This window comes from Poecilia reticulata, chromosome 11 (genome assembly GCF_904066995.2).
Source record: "Poecilia reticulata chromosome 11, P_reticulata-male-v2, whole genome shotgun sequence".
In the NCBI taxonomy this organism is placed as follows: Eukaryota; Metazoa; Chordata; class Actinopteri; order Cyprinodontiformes; family Poeciliidae; genus Poecilia; species Poecilia reticulata.
Window position 1 is genome coordinate 30228168 of NC_088840.1, and position 22500 is coordinate 30250667.

The window sequence follows — 22500 nt, forward strand, 5'->3', positions numbered from 1 at the left end:
GGAGGGACAGGGGACAGAATGAGGACATGATGGAGGGACAGGGGACAGAATGAGGACATGATGGAGGGACAGGGGACAGAATGAGGACATGATGGAGGGACAGGGGGGCAGCATGAGGACATGATGGAGGGACAGGGGACAGCATGAGGACATGATGGAGGGACAGGGGACAAAATGAGGACATGATGGAGGGACGGGGGGGCAGCATGAGGACATGATGGAGGGACAGGGGACAGCATGAGGACATGATGGAGGGACAGGGGACAAAATGAGGACATGATGGAGGGACGGGGGGGCAGCATGAGGACATGATGGAGGGACGGGGGACAGCATGAGGACATGATGGAGGGACGGGGGACATGAGGACATGATGGAGGGACGGGGGGGCAGCATGAGGACATGATGGAGGGACGGGGGACAGCATGAGGACATGATGGAGGGACGGGGGACATGAGGACATGATGGAGGGACAGGGGGGCAGCATGAGGACATGATGGAGGGACGGGGGACAGAATGAGGACATGATGGAGGTACGGGGGACATGAGGACATGATGGAGGGACGGGGGGGCAGCATGAGGACATGATGGAGGGACGGGGGACAGCATGAGGACATGATGGAGGGACGGGGGACATGAGGACATGATGGCGGGACGGGGGGGCAGCATGAGGACATGATGGAGGGACGGGGGACAGCATGAGGACATGATGGAGGGACGGGGGACATGAGGACATGATGGAGGGACGGGGGGCAGCATGAGGACATGATGGAGGGACGGGGGACATGAGGACATGATGGAGGGACGGGGGGGCAGCATGAGGACATGATGGAGGGACGGGGGACAGCATGAGGACATGATGGAGGGACAGGGGACAGCATGAGGACATGATGGAGGGACAGGGGACATCATGAGGACATGATGGAGGGACAGGGGACATCATGAGGACATGATGGAGGGACAGGGGGCAGCATGAGGACATGATGGAGGGACAGAACAGATTTTTTTGCATTTTTTAATCCAGAGGTTTGGTTCTGGTCGGTTCTGGTCGGGTCGGTTCTGGTCGGGTCGGTTCTGGTCGGTTCTGGTCTGGTCCAGAGGTTCAGTTCGGGTCGGTTCTGGTTGGGTCGGTTCTGGTCGGGTCGGTTCTGGTCGCGTCCAGAGGTTCAGTTCGGGTCGGTTCAGTTTGGGTTGGTTCTGGTCAGGTTGGTTCTGGTCGGGTTGGTTCTGGTCGGGTCGGTTCTGGTCGGGTGGGTTCTGGTCGGGTCGGTTCAGTTCGGGTCGGTTCTGGTCGGGTCGGTTCTGGTCGGGTCGGTTCAGTTCGGGTTGGTTCTGGTCGGGTCGGTTCTGGTCGGGTCGGTTCAGTTCGAGTCGGTTCTGGTTGGGTCGGTTCTGGTCGGGTCCAGAGGTTCAGTTCGCGTCGGTTCTGGTCGGGTCCAGAGGTTCAGTTCGGGTCGGTTCAGTTCGGGTCGGTTCTGGTCGGATCGGTTCTGGTCGGGTCGGTTCTGGTCGAGTCGGTTCTGGTCGGTTCTGGTCGGGTCGGTTCAGTTCGGGTCGGTTCAGTTCGGGTCGGTTCTGGTCGGGTCGGTTCTGGTCGGGTCCAGAGGTTCAGTTCGCGTCGGTTCTGGTCGGGTCCAGAGGTTCAGTTCGGGTCGGTTTAGTTCGGGTCGGTTCTGGTCGGATCGGTTCTGGTCGGGTCGGTTCTGGTCGAGTCGGTTCTGGTCGGTTCTGGTCGGGTCGGTTCAGTTCGGGTCGGTTCTGGTCGGGTCGGTTCTGGTCGGGTCCAGAGGTTCAGTTCGGGTCGGTTCAGTTCGGGTCGGTTCTGGTCGGGTCGGTTCTGGTCGGGTCCAGAGGTTCAGTTCGGGTCGGTTCTGGTCGGGTCCAGAGGTTCAGTTCTGGTCGGTTCTGGTCGGGTCGGTTCTGGTCGGGTCGGTTACCTTCTCGTAGTACTTGACCTCGTACTCGGTGCGGCTGCTGTTTGGGTTCGGCGGTTCCCTCCACACCAGCGTGACGCTCTTCTCCTCGACCTTCTCCGCTCGCAGCTCGCTGATCAGAGACGGAGCTGCAGAGGAAGAGGAGTGGATCAGAACCGCCAGCTGGGCCCAGAGTACCTGTGAGGTTCTGGTGTCGGACCCGGCCCGGTTCGCCACAGCAGCCAGAATGTTCTGAACAAAGCTAATGCTAATGCTAATGACGCAGCTCACAGCAAACAACCTGATTACTTATGGCAACGCAACAGGCTGCAACCCACAAGCTCCGCCTCCCGCCAAAGCTCCGCCCTCAACCCAAAGCTCCGCCCCCAACCCAAAGCTCCGCCCTCAACCCAAAGCTCCTCCTCCCGCCAAAGCTCCGCCCTCAACCCAAAGCTCCGCCCTCAACCCAAAGCTCCGCCTCCCGCCAAAGCCCCGCCCTCAACCCAAAGCTCCGCCCTCAACCCACAAGCTCCGCCTCCCGCCAAAGCTCCGCCCTCAACCCAAAGCTCCGCCCTCAACCCACAAGCTCCGCCTCCCGCCAAAGCTCCGCCCTCAACCCAAAGCTCCGCCCTCAACCCAAAGCTCCGCCCTCAACCCAAAGCTCCGCCCTCAACCCACAAGCTCCGCCTCCCGCCAAAGCTCCGCCCTCAACCCAAAGCTCCGCCCTCAACCCAAAGCTCCAATTTCAGCGTAACAGTTACTGGATTGTGTTATTAAAACCGTGTCTACCAATCTACCAATTCTCTGGGTTCCTATTGGTCTAGACCAGGCCGTCTCCCTGACTCTGGGGTCAGCTCTCAGTCGGATCAGAACCGACCCGCATCGCTGCCTCCTTATCAGAGCAGACAGTCAAACGTAGTCGTAGACCCCCCCCCGGCCCCCCGGCTGCACTCAGGGGACCCAGCGGATCCCTGATTGGGCCCGGAGGAAACTTCACTGTTCCACACACACACACACACACACACACACACACACACACACACACACACACACACACACACACACACACACACACACACACTAGCAACTGCCGCAGAGTGTGAAGAGGAGATGGGGAGGAGTGTGAGAGCGGTAGGTGGCAGTGATTGAGAGCGGTGTGTGTGTCTGTGTGTGTCTGTGTGTGTGTCTGTGTGTGTGTGTCTGTGTGTGTGTGTGTGTGTGTGTGTGTGTGTGTGTGTGTGTGTGTGTGTGTGTGTGTGTGTGTGTGTGTGTCAGGCGGTTAGGAGGAATCAGGAGTGGTGATCTCTAGAGAATCAGCTCCAGCTTCTGCCTGCAGCTGATCCAGAGGTGCAAACTGTCTGATGGAGCCTCAGGTCTCCACTCCGTCTCAAAGTTTCATGTTTCCTAGAGTCGTTGGTTTCTAAGTGTGTGTGCAGGTGTGTGTGTGCAGGTGTGCGTGTGCAGGTGTGTGTGTGTGCAGGTGTGTGTGTGCAGGTGTGTGTGTGCAGGTGTGTGTGTGTCCTCAGAGCAGCATAAAGATTCAGAGGCCGGAGTTTCTGTCTCGTCTCTGCAGGACGATGAGCGTCTCCACCTGCCGGATCCGGCAGGAACCAAACGGAACCTTAAAGCTTGAATCCATCTTATGAGAGTAAGTTTGAGTCATGAAAGCCGGAGCTCCTCCCAGAACGACCCGGAGCAGAACACAGACTTCCTGAAGGCTCCTCTTCCTCCCATTACAGTCGAGAGGTTTGCAATTAAAACTCCCATCACCGAGTGACGGAGCTGCAGTCGCTTGATGACTCTATTCATTTGGTGCCTGATGATGCTTCACATTCCCATCGCTTCTAATTAGGGATCCGAGCGGCAGAGGAAGAGGAGGGAGAGGAAGAGGAGGAGGAGGAGGGAGAGGAAGAAGGAGATGGAGAGGAAGAGGAAGAGGGAGAGGAAGAGGGAGAGGAAGAGGAAGAGGGAGAGGAGGGAGAGGAAGAGGAGGGAGAGGAAGATGGAGAAGGAGAGGAAGAGGCCCACAGGAGGAAACTTTCTTCTGCGACTCAAGAAGCAGCAGGATCCCCTTTCTGCTCTCCTGATCCTCAGCTGATGGTTCTGATCCATTGTGGGCCAGAAGTCGGTACCAGCTGCCGTCTCCATCCATCCATCCATCCATCCATCCATCCATCCATCCATCCATCCATCCATCCATCCATCCATCCAGACTTCCCTCCATCCATCCATCCATCCATCCATCCAGACTTCCATCCATCCATCCATCCATCCATCCATCCATCCATCCATCCATCCATCCATCCATCCATCCATCCATCCATCCATCCATCCATCCATCCATCCATCCATCCATCCAGACTTCCCTCCATCCATCCATCCATCCAGACTTCCCTCCATCCATCCATCCATCCATCCATCCATCCATCCATCCATCCATCCATCCATCCATCCATCCATCCATCCATCCATCCATCCATCCATCCATCCATCCATCCATCCATCCATCCATCCATCATCCATCCAGACTTCCCTCTCCAGCCTCTTCCAGGTCCTCCAGGAACCCCAAGGCGTTTCCAGGCCATAGAGAGACATCGTCCCTCCAGGTGTCCTGGGTCTCCCCTCCTCCCGGTGGGACCTGAACTCCTCACCAGGGAGGCGTCCAGGAGGCATCCTGACCAGATGCCCGAGCCTCAACTGGCTCCTCTCGACGTGGAGGAGCAGCGGCTCTACTCTGAGTCCCTCCTGGATGACCGAGCTTCTCTCTCTAAGGGAGAGCCCAGCCACCCTGCGGAGGAGGAAACCCATTTCGGCCGCTTGTATCCATGATCTGGTTCTTTCGGTCATGACCCAAAGCTCATGACCATAGATGAGGGTGGGAACGTAGATCGACCGGTAAATCGAGAGCTTCGCTTTTTGGCTCAGCTCTCTCTTCACCACGACGGACCGGTACAGCGCCCGCTTCACGGCAGACGCTGCCCCAATCCGCCTGTCGATCTCCCTTCTTCCCTCATTCGTGAACAAGATCCCCAGATACTTAAACTCCTCCACTTGAGGCAGGACGACCCCCCTGACCCGGAGAAGGCACTCTACCCTTTTCCGGCTCAAGACCATGGCCTCGGATTTGGAGGCACTGAGCCTCATCCCGGCTGCGAACCGCTCCAGTGAGAGCTGCAGATCACGTTCCGATGAAGCCAAAGTAGCATCACGACTTGTGAAGCTACTGTAGGACATTTTTCTCATTAAACCTTTTTCAAAATGTGAATATGGACAAAAAGAATCGATTCACCTATTTGAGCTTCATCAAATGTCTCTAGGTTTGAATGTGGAACTGGATTCAAAGCCATACTATTTACGTTCTCTGCCTGATGATGTCACTTCCTTCAGAGACCGGTCTAAAGTATCAGGTGTTTCCAGGTGTTTCCAGGTGTCTCCAGGTGTTAGTAGCCTTCCCGTTGCGTCTCTGTCCTCTCGTCCTTCACCCCGTCTCCTCTCAGCATCGTCCCTGCAGCCCGGTGGCCCCTGGTGGCCCCTGGTGGCCCCTGGTGGCCCCTGGTGGCTCCTGGCCGTCTGACACCCGGTCGGTAATCCTCTCAGGAAGTGGAAATGCTGGCCCCGCCTCCCCGTCCTCCCAGCATGCTCTGCTCTGCTCTCCTCGGGTAAGAGGCTGCGGCTCCGTGGGGCCGAGTGGCTCCTGCGGCGGGATGTCATTACCGGAGCGGCTTTAAGCACATGAACGCAGGAATGTGAGGATGAGCCTGTGACCTGCAGCGCCGCAGCAGCCACTCATGCATCTCTAATCCTGCGCCGCCTGGAGCTTTGGGCTGAACGGAGCTGCTGTTCCCCCGGTGGCCTGGAAGCTCCTGATAAAACCTGCACCCCCCCCCCCCTGACAACCCCCCCTCCCCCAGACTCTACTGAGCACGTGCAGCTCAATTAGACGCTTTAATGTCACGGCGTCCTGAACAGAGACCCTGATGTAGACCGACCCAGAGGACCACAGCGTTTAGCAGAAAACACGAAGCTGCAGCTTTCAGGCGGAGGGGAGAACCAACCGGCTTAGGGAGGAGGAGGAGAGGAGAGGAGGGGGGGGAGGAGGGGGAGGAGGAGGAGGAGGAGGGGGGGGGGGAGGGGCGGAGGAGGAGGAGAACCAACCGGCTTAGAGAGGAGGAAGAGGAGGGGGGGGAGGAAGGGGAGGAGGAGGAGGAGGAGGAGGAGGAGGGAGGAGGGGGAGGAGAACCAACCGGCTTAGGGAGGAGGAGAGGAGGGGGAGGAGGAAAGAGGAGGAGGAGGAGGAGGAGGGAGGAGGGGGTGGGGGAGGAGGAAGAGAGGAGGGGGAGGAGGGGGAAGAGAGGAGGGGGGAGGAGGAGGGGGAGGGGGAGGAGGAGGAGGAGGAGGAGAGAGGAGGGGGAGGAGGAGGAGAGAGGAGGATCAATTCGCTAAGAATGGAGTTTATGAAAAGAGAGAAAAAGGAAATGAAGGGCGAGCAAAGAGAGAGAGGAAGAGGGGAAGTAATAAAGTGATGATGAGGAGGAGTGAGGAAGGTGGGAGCACCAAATTCCCCCTGCAGTATTTATAAAGGTCACTGAGTCTCCAACAGAACCAGAACCAGAACCAGAACCGCTGATCACTGGTTGGTCTGAACAGAGGAGGGAAGAAACGGATCGTCAGGAAAACGAAATATTCCGTCTGAATTCACAGTTATTGATTAATCAGTTATTGATTATTTATTATTCTGACAATCTAATCAAAAATTCACATTCTGCAGATTCTTCAACTATTAAAAAGATAAAAACACAAATAAACAACAAAATAAACAACAAAATAAACAACAAAGTTCCTGTTTTTAATAAGAGAATCAACATTTTACTGCCTTGAAGAACCAGAACCAGTCCGACCAGAACCAGTCAGACCAGAACCAGTCCGACCAGAACCAGTCCGACCAGAACCAGTCCGACCAGAACCAGTCCGACCAGAACCAGTCCAACCAGAACCAGTCCGACCAGAACCAATCCGACCAGAACCAGTCCGACCAGAACCAGTCCGATCAGAACCAATCCGACTAGAACCAATCCGACCAAAACCAGTCCGACTAGAACCAATCCGACCAAAACCAGTCCAACCAGAACCAGTCCGACCAGAACCAGTCCAACCAGAACCAGTCCGACCAGAACCAATCCGACCAGAACCAGTCCGACCAGAACCAGTCCGATCAGAACCAATCCGACTAGAACCAATCCGACCAAAACCAGTCCAACCAGAACCAGTCCGACCAGAACCAGTCCAACCAGAACCAGTCCGACCAGAACCAGTCCGACCAGAACCAGTCCGACCAGAACCAAGATGGAAGTCTGACCAGAACCAGTCCGACCAGAACCAAGATGGAAGTCTGACCAGAACCAGTCCGACCAGAACCAAGATGGAAGTCCGACCAGAACCAGTCCGACCAGAACCAGTCCGACCAGAACCAGTCCGATCAGAACCAATCCGACCAGAACCAGTCCGATCAGAACCAATCCGACCAGAACCAGTCCGATCAGAACCAGTCCGACCAGAACCAGTCCGACCAGAACCAGTCCGATCAGAACCAGTCCGACTAGAACCAGTCCGACTAGAACCAGTCCGACCAGAACCAGTCCGACCAGAACCAGTCCGATCAGAACCAATCCGACCAGAACCAGTCCGACCAGAACCAGTCCGACCAGAACCAGTCCGACCAGAACCAGTCCGACCAGAACCAGTCCGACCAGAACCAGTCCGACCAGAACCAATCCGACCAGAACCAGTCCGACCAGAACCAGTCCGACTAGAACCAGTCCGACCAGAACCAGTCTGACCAGAACCAGTCCGATCAGAACCAGTCCGACTAGAACCAGTCCGACTAGAACCAGTCCGACCAGAACCAAGATGGAAGTCCGACCAGAACCAGTCCGACCAGAACCAGTCCGACCAGAACCAGTCAGACCAGAACCAATCCGACCAGAACCAGTCCGACCAGAACCAGTCCGACCAGAACCAATCCGACCAGAACCAGTCCGACCAGAACCAATCCGACCAGAACCAATCCGACCAGAACCAGTCCGACCAGAACCAATCCGACCAGAACCAATCCGACCAGAACCAGTCCGACCAGAACCAATCCGACCAGAACCAGTCCGACCAGAACCAGTCTGACCAGAACCAATCCGACCAAAACCAATCCGACCAGAACCAGTCCGACCAGAACCAATCCGACCAGAACCAGTCCGACCAGAACCAATCCGACCAGAACCAGTCCGACCAGAACCAGTCCGACCAGAACCAATCCGACCAAAACCAATCCGACCAGAACCAATCCGACCAGAACCAGTCCGACCAGAACCAATCCGACCAGAACCAATCCGACCAGAACCAGTCCGACCAGAACCAGTCCGACCAGAACCAATCCGACCAGAACCAATCCGACCAGAACCAATCCGACCAGAACCAGTCCGACCAGAACCAATCCGACCAGAACCAGTCCGACCAGAACCAGTCCGACCAGAACCAATCCGACCAGAACATGCCTGGAACTTATTCGACCGATTATCTAATCAGTTAATCTGATTATTAATCAGTTAATCTGATTAATAATCAGATTAGATTCTGCAGATTTTTCATTTGTATATTTTTTATGCAACATTAGAAATAAATTGGAAAATTCAAGTAAACAAATAATTAATTTTTAAAAGAGAAATTAAACATTTTATTGCCTAAAAATCAATAACTCCTTTACTGATCGATTGATTATCTGCAGCTGGAGAACGTCGGCGTGTGAAGATCTGGTGATCAATCAGTTATAGATGATCAGAAACTGAAAACGCCACCAAGGCATTCTGGGTAAAACACATCTTTTTACCTTCCTAGTTTTGGGACCATTGTTGCTCCGACCGTTTCCTTCTGTCAGCAAACGGCTTTTCTGAGCTTCTATAAAGTGAATCAATCGATTATTAGATTAGTCGATTGATCGTTTCAGCCCTGAACCAGAACCAGTCGAATAAAGTAACCAGAACCTTCAGCTGAGCTTCGCTCCACGTGAATGTGGGTCTGGACTCTGAGCAGGTTCTGATCTGGTTCTGATCTGGTTCTGGTTCTGATCTGGTTCTGGTTTTGGTTCTGATCTGGTTCTGATCTGGTTCTGATCTGGTTCTGGTTCTGATCTGGTTCTGGTTCTGGTTCTGAGCAGGTTCTGATCTGGTTCTGGTTCTGATCTGGTTCTGATCTTGTTCTGGTTCTGATCTGGTTCTGGTTCTGGTTCTGGGTCTGGACGCATGCGGCAGGCTGGTGGACACGGTGACCTGGTTCTGACCTGGTTCTGATCTGGGTCTGGACTCACGCGGCAGGCTGGTGGACACGGTGACCTGGTTCTGGTTCTGATCTGGGTCTGGACTCACGCGGCAGGCTGGTGGACACGGTGACCTGGTTCTGGTTCTGGTTCTGATCTGGGTCTGGACTCACGTGGCAGGCTGGTGGACACGGTGACCTGGTTCTGGTTCTGGTTCTGATCTGGGTCTGGACTCACGCGGCAGGCTGGTGGACACGGTGACCTGGTTCTGGTTCTGGTTCTGATCTGGGTCTGGACTCACGCGGCAGGCTGGTGGACACGGTGACCTGGTTCTGACCTGGTTCTGGTTCTGATCTGGGTCTGGACTCACGCGGCAGGCTGGTGGACACGGTGACCTGGTTCTGGTTCTGGTTCTGGTTCTGGTTCTGATCTGGGTCTGGACTCACGCGGCAGGCTGGTGGACACGGTGACCTGGGTGTAGAAGCTCTTGCTGGGCAGCAGGTCCGACACGCCGTTCAGGGCCTCCACGCTGAAGCTGTAGTTGGTGTTGGGCAGCAGGTTGACCACCGTCACCGTTCGCTCCGTCAGCCCCACCTGCTGCGGCACGAAGCCCACGCCGGGCCCGCACGGGTCGCAGCGGGCCGGGCCGCAGCGCCGGCAGCCCACGCTGTAGCTCAGGTCCGCGCGGCCGCCGGAGTCCGAGGGCGGCGCCCAGTCCAGGACCAGGGAGGACTGGCGCAGGGAGAAGCGCAGGCTCCTGGGCGGGGAGGGCGGCCCTGCGGGGTCAGGGGTCAGGGGTCAGCATGACAACATGAACCATGACTGGATGAAACAACAGGCGGCCCTGCGGAGTCAGAGCGGGTCAGGGGTCAGCATGACAACATGAACCATGACTGGATGAAACAACAGGCGGCCCTGCGGGGTCAGGGGTCAGCATGACAACATGAACCATGACTGGATGAGACAACATGCAGCCAAACAGCCTCAGTGCTGTCAATCACCCTAGTGTATGCAGCATATGTAGATCAACATGAAACAGATTAGAAATGGAATCAGAAGAAAACAGGAACATCACTGCTTAGACTTTAACCCAGAAAGGATTCAGATCAGCCAGTCTGTAGATAATTTCATCAGAAACTGTAGTTTCACTGTTTAGAAATGGATTTAGATACTTAGCCTGGACAGCAGCACGGAGCTGGAACATTAGTTTTCTTTCCTCTGGTTTATTTCCTTTGGTTTATTTTGTTTGTAAAGCTCTTTGATTTGCCTTGTTGCTGTAAATGTGCTATATAAATAAAATTACCTTAGCTTAGCATAGCGTAGCTCACTGCTACGCTACAGCTAGTTAGCATGACAAACGGTTTTCCTGTAGCAGTTACCCGTTGCGAGTGGATGATTGGCAGCTCTAAGCCCCGCCTCTTGGCTCTGATTGGCTGTTTTTGGTGCGTTTCTCAGATAGTCTTTTTAAATGTCTCCAGTTAATAAATTACCAAACTTCCTCACAATCATCTCATCCGTTTATCGCTACACGCCTAAAATTATTTCAACTTAATTCTTGATGTTTTTATTGGATCTAATGTAAAAACTTTTTCCTCTCAGGTTAAACCAGTAATGATTCTCTGGTCCAGATCCTGGAGGATCTGATTCTCTACCTGCAGGATGAAACAGGAAGCCCCCCCCCCCCCCCCTGCCCCCCCCCCATCAGTCACACTGAGCATGCTCAGTAAGCTCACGCCCATATAAGGAGTGTCTGTGGTGGCAGCGAGTCACGACTCCGTCCTCCTGGTTTAATGAGTGTTTGGATGGATCATCCTCCTCAGTCCTGGGGGAAATAAAGCTGCTGCAGACCCAGAACCGGACCGGACCGGATCGGACAGAACCGGACAGAACCGGGCCGGGCCGGGCCAGGACACCTCCTTCACTTCAGGTGTCAGACAAACAGAACACTGCAGGGAGACGACATCCTGTCATGAATGAAAACGTGTCCAGCCGTCCTCAGTGTCTCTGTCCATCTGGGGTCCGTCTGTCCTCATCCGGCAGCCTGGTTCTGGTTCTGGTTCTGGTTCTGGTTCTGGTCCAGAGTCTCATTCAGTTCCGGGTTCTGTCTACCAGCAGAAACATTCCCAAACTTTTATCTCCTGAGTTTTTCCGCTTTGTTACATTTTTTCCTGCAGCAGTGAAATTTAACTAAGGATGTGAATAAATCCCACTTTCATTTTTCCATTAAAATTCTGGTTCTGGTTCTTTTTCCTCAGGATGTTTTCATAGATTTCATTAATTTATATCTAATATTCAAATGTTTAGTTTTAATTTTTCTCTGTTTTGTTAACGACGGACCAGAAATTAATCTGCAGTAATGAGGAAATTAGAACTGCAGCGATTAATTGGTTAATCGATTATTGAAATAATCATCGTCTAGTTCAGTTATTGAAAACACAGGAAGCATCATCGTCATGGAAAACATAAAAAATTTATCTTACAAAATCAACGTGTGAAAAGTTGAGCTGAACATCAACACAGTGATAGAAAAATGTGATTTATAGACGATTTTAAATGAATTTGAACCAGCAGAAGCTGAAACTGCAACTACACAGTAAAAACGCTGATGTTGAATTAACACCCAGAAATGTTTATATGTGTCCAAGTCAGCTGGTGTTAAATCCAACAACACAGAGTCACGTTAACATTTACAACACTGCTGGTGTTAAAATATATTAACAGTAACACCAGTGCAGTGTTGATCACAAAACATAATGTGTTAAAAAAAGTAAATAATTGACCCACAAGGTGTCAACATCAATCAAATCCAGTGGAAAATATTCAAATCAATACACAGAAATGGAAAGTTGAACTTTTCTTAAACCCATTTCAGTTTTATAGACCAACAAAAGAATGGGTGTCAATCTTTCAACACTTTCAAAAGTGTTACTTTAACACCTGCTGACTTGGACACATATGGACACTTTTGGGTGTTAATTCAACGCCGGCATTTTTACTGTGTAGTTACAAAGTTTTTAGTTTTTTATCTTAAATTTGTAAAATCTTGACTTCATTAGTTCTGAGTGTTTTTCAGCTGAATACTCCCATTAACGATCAATCGATCAGTAAATCCACCATAATCTCAGTAATCTGATTAATCAGCCCTAACCCTGATGTTTACACTTTACGTCATGATTTTCTCTCCATAAAAACATAGTAACTGTAGAATAATCTGCTTCAGATTTTGTGTTTTTGTTCTGGTTCTGACCTGCTTTGGCTCTGCGGTTCTGCTGCAGAGACGTTTCGGACCTCCTCTCCGCCCTCTGAAGCAGGATTAGCCCAGTCTGAGCCCGGTCAGAACCAGCGGATCAATACTTTAATTAATGTGCTCATTAGACGGCTGTGAATCCATCAGGCCGGATCAGGAGATCGATGCTGTAATTAAAGCTCTCCAGTGAACGCTCGCCGACCCGCCGCCGCTCCAGAACCCCGCATCGGGTCAGAACCACTGCCAGAACCGGCAGAGGATCCAGAAAGGGACACATTCTCAGTGATGCTCTGAGGGTCAAAGGTCAAGAGGACCTGAAATGGCGGCTTGGCAGCAGGAAGGTTGTGGGTTTGAATGCCTTGCAGGTGGAGTTAGCATGTTAGCATGTTAGCTTGTTAGCATGGGAGGGAAAATCTACAAGCTGGAGGAAAATCTGGGATCGCATCAATATTTTTATTCTCATTTTGAAAAATTACATTAAAAACTTTGATGGAGGTGGAAAAAATATAAAATATTCCCTCAATTATAGAAAAAAACAGCTTTTTCTTCAGCAGTTCTTGGCTGCTGATCATGTAACTCGTGTTTTTTTTTGCAGTTTTGTGAAATAAATTTATTTCCATTTCCAAACCAAAACCAGAAAATTGACCAAAAACGTGTTTGTGTGAAATTGGCCCGTTTCCATTAAGCGAATTCATTTTCATGATTTGAATTTCCGCATTTTAAAGTGATTGGAAACGTGACTGGAGACGGACTGATGCATCCTGGGTGCACAAAGCAGCGTCACCACAGATCCTCCTGATCGCTGCTCGGAGCAGAATCAGTAAGTTTTCACACCCTGCTGGTTTCAAACAGCTTCTACTGTCGCTTATAGTGAAGAGTTTGTTGTTTTAATGTTTTAACACGTGGGAGTTGTTCGCTCCTTTCTAACACCGAAGTGTTTCTTTCGTTTTTTACATATTTTATGTGGAGATTTCATTGTTTATCACTTTGCTGCTGCTGAGCCAGAATTTCCAGGATTTCTTTCTAGTTCCCAGGGACCTTCGGTTTGTCCCCGCTTTGTTCCCGTACCGTCGTCATGGTGACAAAAACCTGATCAGATCATCCATGAGTTCCAACATTACGGCGAAACGGTGAGACCTTTTCCTTTCTGGCCCGCCGTTCCTGAACGCTTTACACATTAAACATGAGAGAGGTGAAGGAGAGGAAGACGAGGAGGAGGAGGACGAGGAGGAAGAGGAAGACGAGGAGGAAGAGGAAGACGAGGAGGAGGAGGAGGAGGAGGAGGAAGAGGAGGAGGAGGAAGAGGAGGAGGAGGAGGAGGAAGACGAGGGGACGCAGGGTGAAGGATGGGTGAACCATAAACTGATCTTCATGGAATCAGTAGAAATGAAAACGGGTTAAAAGCAGAAAACATGGCAGAAATGAGTGTGTGTGTGATGTCATTACTTGTGCAGGGGGTGGAGGGGCTGTCCAGAGGAGTCCTGAAGTGATCTTCCTCACACACACACACCACCGATCCTTCCTCATCCGCCACGCTGTTGGCCGGACACGGAAAACACTCCTGTTGCCGCGACGACATCTTGTAGGATCCAGGCGGACAGGCTGGAAAGAACACACACTCCGTCAGGAAAACACACTCCATCAGGAAAACACACACTCTGTCAGGAAAACACACTCCATCAGGAAAACACACACTCTGTCAGGAAAACACACTCTGTCAGGAAAACACACACTCTGTCAGGAAAACACACTCTGTCAGGAACACACACACTCCGTCAGGAAAACACAATCCGTCAGGAAAACACACTCCGTCACACACTCTGTCAGGAAAACACACTCCATCAGGAAAACACACTCTGTCAGGAACACACACACTCCGTCAGGAAAACACACACTCTGTCAGGAACACACACTCCGTCAAGAAAACACACTCCGTCAGGAAAACACACTCTGTTAGGAAAACACACACTCCGTCAGGAAAACACACTCCGTCAAGAAAACACACTCCGTCAGGAAAACACACACTCTGTCAGGAAAACACACACTCCGTCAAGAAAACACACTCCGTCAGGAAAACACACTCTGTTAGGAAAACACACACTCCGTCAGGAAAACACACTCCGTCAAGAAAACACACTCCGTCAGGAAAACACACACTCCGTCAGGAAAACACACTCAGTGAGGAAAACACACTCTGTCAGGAAAACACACACTCTGTCAGGAAAACACACTCTGTCAGGAAAACACACACTCTGTCAGGAAAACACACTCTGTCAGGAAAACACACTCTGTCAGGAAAACACACACTCTGTCAGGAAAACACACTCTGTCAGGAAAACACACACTCTGTCAGGAAAACACACTCAGTGAGGAAAACACACTCTGTCAGGAAAACACACACTCCGTCAGGAAAACACACTCAGTGAGGAAAACACACTCTGTCAGGAAAACACACACTCTGTCAGGAAAACACACTCTGTCAGGAAAACACACTCTGTCAGGAAAACACACACTCTGTCAGGAAAACACACTCTGTCAGGAAAACACACTCTGTCAGGAAAACACACACTCTGTCAGGAAAACACACTCTGTCAGGAAAACACACTCTGTCAGGAAAACACACACTCTGTCAGGAAAACACACTCTGTCAGGAAAACACACTCTGTCAGGAAAACACACACTCTGTCAGGAAAACACACTCTGTCAGGAAAACACACTCTGTCAGGAAAACACACACTCTGTCAGGAAAACACACTCAGTGAGGAAAACACACTCTGTCAGGAAAACACACACTCCGTCAGGAAAACACACTCAGTGAGGAAAACACACTCTGTCAGGAAAACACACACTCTGTCAGGAAACACACTCTGTCAGGAAAACACACTCTGTCAGGAAAACACACACTCTGTCAGGAAAACACACTCTGTCAGGAAAACACACTCTGTCAGGAAAACACACACTCTGTCAGGAAAACACACTCTGTCAGGAAAACACACACTCTGTCAGGAAAACACACACTCTGTCAGGAAAACACACTCTGTCAGGAAAACACACACTCTGTCAGGAAAACACACTCTGAGTCGTTTCTGCGTCTCAAACTTTTACTGAAAAACATTTTAAATCTACACTAAAAAAACTGAATGTGGCTCCAACTTAAAATAACGGGTCGAGTTACTGAACAGTTTCTCAAACTTTGCGTTTAACTTTATAACTAAACTTGAATTAACTTAATTTGATTTGTTGAGTTGAATCAACAGAAGTTGGATCTTTTTTTCAGTGTCCAGGGAAGAAGATGTGAGGTAACAGACAGAACCGGTCGGATCCGAACGGGTCAGAGGAAACAAACCAGGAAAACATCCAAACCTCGTTTCCTCCTCTCATTTCATCAAAACATGTTTATTAACGTTTCTCTGAAGTACGGAAGCCCGGAAGGCAAATGGCAAAATGTCCTGGAGTCAAACTTAGAAAACTAAACTCTCAATATTCAACAGATTTCAGTTTATTGATTAAACAAACAACAGATATAAAAAGAAACACACACACGCCGCACATTTCAGCTGAAATTAAAACCCAAATCAGCTGTGATCTGTGTGTGTGTGTGTGTGTGTGTGTGTGTTCATGTGTAACTATCCAACAGGGGACATGCGTGTCATTTTACACTGACCAACAGGGGACTCACCGTTGAAGAGGGACATTTTGTAGGTCCCCTCTTGGAAATGACCCTGTTTTAGGGTCAGGGGTTGCAGTTAGGACTAAGGTGTGAATTGACTTTTGGTTAGGGTTAGGAAAAGGGTTAGGTATGTGATGGTTAGGGTTAGGAAAAGGGTTAGGGTTAGGCTGTAGAAATGAATGGAAGTCAATGGAATGTCCCCTGTTGGATAGTAGCGTACGACTGTGTGTGTGTGTGTGTGTGTGTGTGTGCGTGCAGGACGGGTGGAAACGAGAAATGATCCAGATGTAATTGTCGTCTGGCAGCTTCTCACCGGAAATGAATCAGAAACGTCAGATTGTGTGACGTTTCCTGGAGTCTCCAGATGTTCTGTGCTTCCTGCTTCCTGCTTCCTCCACCGGCCGCCTACGTTTCAGACGCGTCATCAGACATTTATACGCGTCATGAGAGCAAGAAGCTGCAAATATCTGAACGATTCAAACTCCACAACACGCCGACATTAAAACGACAGGAAAACACCAAAAACAAAGTGTGAACCTGGAAAATGGATCCGAGTTTCTGGATAACACGAGGTGATGCAGCACCAGACTCCCCCTAGTGGCCTGGAGGACTCTGTCCGTTTCGCAGCGTTTTAAACTTGATGCTGTTTTTGGGGGATTCGTTTCTTTTCCCTCTGGTTTCTGCGTTTTTTCATTTCTGCGGTGAGGTTTGGAGTTTGCATCATTCATGTCTCCGCGGCGTTGAGCCGTTTGAACCTGCGGGCCACCGTAGCGAGAGCGAAGCGGGTAAACATGATAATGAATCCTAATTTCGAGGGGAAGCGTTTCGTTTCAGAGTTTATTGGATCGGAGCTGAAAGGTGAGCGCGTCTTTGAGCCGAACCGTGATGAATCCCAGGAAATGAAGCCGGCCGCTTCCTGCTCCTGCCGCCATGCAGATTTGTGTTGGTGGCGGAATAATGAAGCCGGTTCTGTTGCAGCCGGACTGAACTCCTGCTGGGTTCGGTCCGGCCCGGTTCTGGAGATCCCAGCCCCGCCTCGCGGATCCAGTCAGAAGCTTGTAATTGAGTTTCTAATGTGAGTCATTACACAGGAAGCGCTTCAGAGGCGTTTGTTCTGCGCTCAGCGCCAGCAGAACCAGCATCAATGGACCCAAATCAAGGCCCGATTATGCAGACATCAGAAACGCCGTGTTGGCGGCTGGTTCCGGCCGACTTATCTCCTGCTTTCAGCCGGATTCGCATTTGGACCGCCACCCGGACCGGGCCGGGCCGACGCGATACGAGCCGCTCCGATAACTAAAGCAGGCGGCGGCGCCACGGCCGCCAGGCGGGGTCACGTCAGTCAGAACCGAGCCGCAGCCCGCCTGGCACCGCCCGGCTCTACAGAACCCGTCCAACCAACACCGAAACCGAGACACAGATCCGCTTCGCTGACTTCCTGCCAGAAACCGAGGGACGTCTGAGACAGCTGGCAGGGAGAGATCCGGTTCTGCCACGGGCTCAGCGGGTCGACCACACACACACACACACACACACACACACGCACACACACACACACACACACACACACTCTGAGTCAATCGTCTCTGAGTTTCTGTTTCTCAGCAGGTGGTCGGTGAGTTAAATCAGCCATAACCTGGGAGGGGTCAAAGGTCATCTCTAGCCTTGGACACCCCAGCAGATTCAGCCAAAGGTCAGAGGTCACAATCATGAGCCCCTCCGTAGGACAAACAGCAGCAGATCTGCATCCGAAGGGTCTGTGGTGGTCTAGTCAAAGTCCTGCCGGGGTCTGGCAGCTGGTTGGTCAGAAACGACGACATGGTGAAACTTTTGAGATAAAAATATTTCACCACGAGAAGAAAGACAAAATATGAGAATAAAACATAAATAATACGAGAGAAAACGGCTGAAATACGACGACGTAGATCTAACAAAACCTGTCGGCCGAGAGGTCAAAGGTCGCAGAGAATGAAGCCGAATGACGACATTCATAATGTTACGGTAATAACTGTGCAAGTATAACGTTAAAATAATACGAGAATAAAGATGTAATAATGACAATAAATTCAAGTTATGAAAAGTTTAAAAATAAAAGTTATATAACAAATTAAATCTAAATTATACAGGAATAAAGTCATAATATGAGAAAAACGTTAAAATATAAAGAATTTAACCAAAAAGTTGAAATATTACGAGTAAAATGAGAATAAACTCATTTTACGACAAAGTTGTGACATTAATAATAAAGTCAATATTTCAAGAAACACGAGAAAAAAGTATAAATAATTTGTGAATAAATTCCAAATAATACGACAAAAAAGTTCGGAATCATGAACCGAGTTTGAAACTTGATCATTTTTATGACTTTAATTTTTAACCTTTCGTTCCATGAAGGAAACTTTTCCTGCCACATTTTCTGGACGCCTGAACAACGAGAGACAGGAAACGGTTTCAATCCGACCAGATAAATAAAGTTCAATAAATAAAGTTCAATAAATAAAGTTCAATAAATAAAGTTAAATAAAGTTAAATAAATAAAGTTAAATAAAGTTCAATAAATAAAGTTAAATAAAGTTAAATAAATAAAGTTAAATAAAGTGAAATAAATAAAGTTAAATAAAGTTAAATAAATAAAGTTAAATAAAGTTAAATAAATAAAGTTCAATAAAGTTAAATAAATAAAGTTCAATAAAGTTAAATAAATAAAGTTCAATAAATAAAGTTAAATAAAGTTAAATAAATAAAGTTCAATAAAGTTAAATAAATAAAGTTAAATAAAGTTAAATAAATAAAATTCAATAAATAAAGTTAAATAAAGTTCAATAAAGTTAAATAAGTTCAATAAAGTTAAATAAATAAAGTTCAATAAAGTTAAATAAATAAAGTTCAATAAAGTTAAATAAATAAAGTTAAATAAAGTTAAATAAATGAAGTTCAATAAATAAAGTTAAATAAATAAAGTTCAATAAATAAAGTTCAATAAATAAAGTTCAATAAATAAAGTTCAATAAAGTTAAATAAATAAAGTTCAATAAAGTTAAATAAAGTTAAATAAATAAAGTTAAATAAAGTTAAATAAATAAAATTCAATAAATAAAGTTAAATAAAGTTCAATAAAGTTAAATAAGTTCAATAAAGTTAAATAAATAAAGTTCAATAAAGTTAAATAAATAAAGTTCAATAAAGTTAAATAAATAAAGTTAAATAAAGTTAAATAAATAAAGTTCAATAAATAAAGTTAAATAAAGTTCAATAAATAAAGTTCAATAAATAAAGTTCAATAAAGTTAAATAAAGTTAAATAAATAAAGTTCAATAAAGTTCAATAAATAAAGTTAAATAAATAAAGTTCAATAAAGTTAAATAAATAAAGTTAAATAAATAAAGTTAAATAAATAAAGTTCAATAAAGTTAAATAAATAAAGTTCAATAAAGTTAAATAAATAAAGTTAAAAAAAATAAAGTTCAATAAATGAAGTTCAATAAAGTTCAATAAATAAAGTTAAATAAATAAAGTTAAATAAAGTTAAATAAATAAAGTTCAATAAAGTTAAATAAATAAAGTTCAATAAAGTTCAATAAATAAAGTTCAATAAATAAAGTTCAATAAAGTTAAATAAATAAAGTTAAATAAATAAAGTTCAATAAAGTTAAATAAATAAAGTTCAATAAAGTTAAATAAATAAAGTTAAATAAAGTTAAATAAATAAAGTTAAATAAATAAAGTTAAATAAATAAGTTAAATAAAGTTAAAAACTCATCAGGCAACAAAAAGTAAAACGTCAAAGAATTTCACTAACTTTACAAACGACTTGAAGGGTTTGGCCTCTGGAGGAGGAATCAATCCGCCGGCGTCGCTAATGAATATTAATAACCCGAAACCGCTGAGCCTCCGACTCCCACGGCAGAACCTCCGGGTCAGAACCGGGTCAGAACCGGACCCGCTTCAGGAAGCAGCTTCAGCTGCTGGAAATCAATAAAGCTTCAGCTTGGTTCCATCAGAAGAGACCGGGCCGGTTCCGGACTCAGAACCGCCGATTGGATCATTGATCCTGCTGGATCCGGACCGGTCCGACACCAGCGCTTCCAGAACTTCTCATTTATCTTGGTCAAATTACAAATGAAAAAATATTTTCATGAAGTGGATTTTATTTCAGGGCTGCACAGTGGTGCAGTGGGTAGAGCTGCTGCCTTGCAGCAAGAAGGTTCTGGGTTCAATTCCCGGTCTTTCTGCATGGAGTCTCCATGTTCTCCCTGTGTATGGTGGGTTTTCTCCAGGTACTCCGGTTTCCTCCCACAGTCCAGAAACATGACTGTCAGGTTAACTGGCCTCTCCAAATTGACCCTAGGTGTGAGTGTGTGTCTCTGTGTTGCCCTGCGACAGACTGGCGACCTGTCCAGGTGACCCGTCCAGCTGACCCGTCCAGGTGACCCGTCCAGGTGACCCCGCCTCTCGCCCAGAACGTTAGCTGGAGAGGAACCAGCAACCCTCCTGACCCCATTAAGGGACCAGGGTGTAAGAAAATGGATGGATTTTATTTCTGTATCGAGACCAGAAGTTTAATTAAGGCAATAAAGTCAAAATATTAGCAGAACAACAAAACAATTTTACTGGAAAACTTAAAAATAATAAGAAAAATGAAACATATTGAGAAAAAAAGCTTCGCTCCCAGGATGTGATGTGAGCGGCTCAGGGTTTCTTCAGAAAGACGCTGATCTGTCAAAAGGTGAAACATTTCGTTATCTGTGAAACCGAGACCAGAGGAGAACGTCTCAAGGTGGAGATCGTTAGCTAGCTCAGAGCTAAACGTTGGAGCTACGTAGCTAGCTTGCTTACTAAATATTACGTTTGAAACTGACCTTTAGAAATGAATAATGGTGAAAATGACTTTAAAAAATTAATTTTCCCCTTGTGACAAACTAAATAACCTAAATTATTGTTACATTTTTATTTGTGTGATTTTACAAACATGGTGATGCAACGACAAAGCTTGTGTCTGACATGCAGTTAAATCAGATGAAATCTCAGCTGGTTAGCCGCCGCCGAGGCTCCAGCGCTCAGGCAGATCATGCTAGCAGTGTTTGATTCTCATCAGCCTGACCGGAACCAGGCCTGACCATGGGATGTCTTCAGAATCACAGTTATCCAATAAGAGTCGGGATATTACAGCGCGGCGACACAGACCACATAAAACCAGGAGAGGAGCAGACGGACGCCTGCAGGATGAGACACACACACACACACACACACACACACACACACACACGCACACACACACACACACACACAGCAGCCGTCTGGTGCTTTCAGGAAACATGGCTACCTCCCAGCATCGGTTCTGAAACATCTCCAGACGGTTTTCCTCCTCGGTTCTGTTTGCTCCATCATGTCTCTGTTCATGAGAACCAACCTGATGAAGATCCAATCATCATCTCCTCTCACACAGGAAGGTTCTGTTTGTTTGGACTTCTTAATGAAGGGAGAGACAAGCAGACGCATTTCTGCGTTAGTCGGATTTATTCCTGAAGATAATAATTAATCCCAATCCTGCTGCAGTTCAACTTCACCAGCCAAACCGAAACCCGACCAGAGCCGAGAAACAGAACCTGCCTGGCAGCAGGAAGTAGGATGAAAGGTCTGAGTCAGCAGCACATCGACCCAGATCTGAAACTGCCAAAATAAACAAAGTGAAAAATGTTCCAGAACCATCTGTAAGGTTCTGGGTCCCCACAGAACCGCAGCAGAACCAGGATCCAACAGAACCACTCCAAGGCTTCACTGCCTCAGTGAAGGTCAGAGGTCAGGATCTAACGATAAGAAAGAGACAAAATGGCCTCCCTGATGGAGCTCCCAGACCAGAACCACTGCTGACCCAAAACAACAATGTGACCCGGCTCAGATCCACCAGAACACTTCCTGATGATCCTCAAGATTTCTGGGAAAAATTCAGCAGATCTGAAGAAACAGAGGTGGACGTTTCTGCCGCTAGCTCAGAGCTAAATGCTTAGCCTACTAGCTAAATGTTTAGATGAAGTTACAGAGAGCTAACCAGTTAGCTAGCTAAATATCTGATTTCAAACTAAGCTTTTAGCTTGAAGCTAAATATTTGAATTGCAGCCAAATATTTAATTGATGAAAAATAAAATTAGCATGCTAACAAAATATTTAGTTAGCAAGCTAACCATTTAGCATCAAACCAGATATTTACATAGTTAGCTAAATATTTGTCGCTCAGTAAATATTTAGCTTTAAGCTAAAAGTTTTGCTGGTAAATTAAATATTTAGTTTTAAACTGACATTTCTAACAGAATGAACCATTTTTTTGATGCTAGCTAACCCAACTGCAGCCGTCTGACTGCAGCTGAACGTT

At 47.9% G+C, this 22500-nt stretch overlaps 1 protein-coding gene across 34 annotated transcripts in view; it reads right to left on the reverse strand.

Moving 5' to 3' along the window:
• The window catches only part of epha10 (EPH receptor A10), a 117241-nt gene that overhangs the window by 17859 nt on the left and 76882 nt on the right, over nucleotides 1-22500 (reverse strand). For all 34 annotated transcript variants that reach the window (XR_014089980.1, XR_014089964.1, XR_014089972.1 and 31 more), the window contains exons 4-6: nucleotides 13907-14062; nucleotides 9660-9989; nucleotides 1935-2059 (exon numbers count right to left, since the gene is read on the reverse strand). Coding sequence is in view for 2 of the 34 variants with exons in the window: in XM_081613046.1 (XP_081469172.1) it covers nucleotides 1935-2059; nucleotides 9660-9989; nucleotides 13907-14062 (611 nt within the window). In the remaining 32 variants the exon portion in view is untranslated. The remainder of the gene's footprint in view (nucleotides 1-1934; nucleotides 2060-9659; nucleotides 9990-13906; nucleotides 14063-22500) is intronic.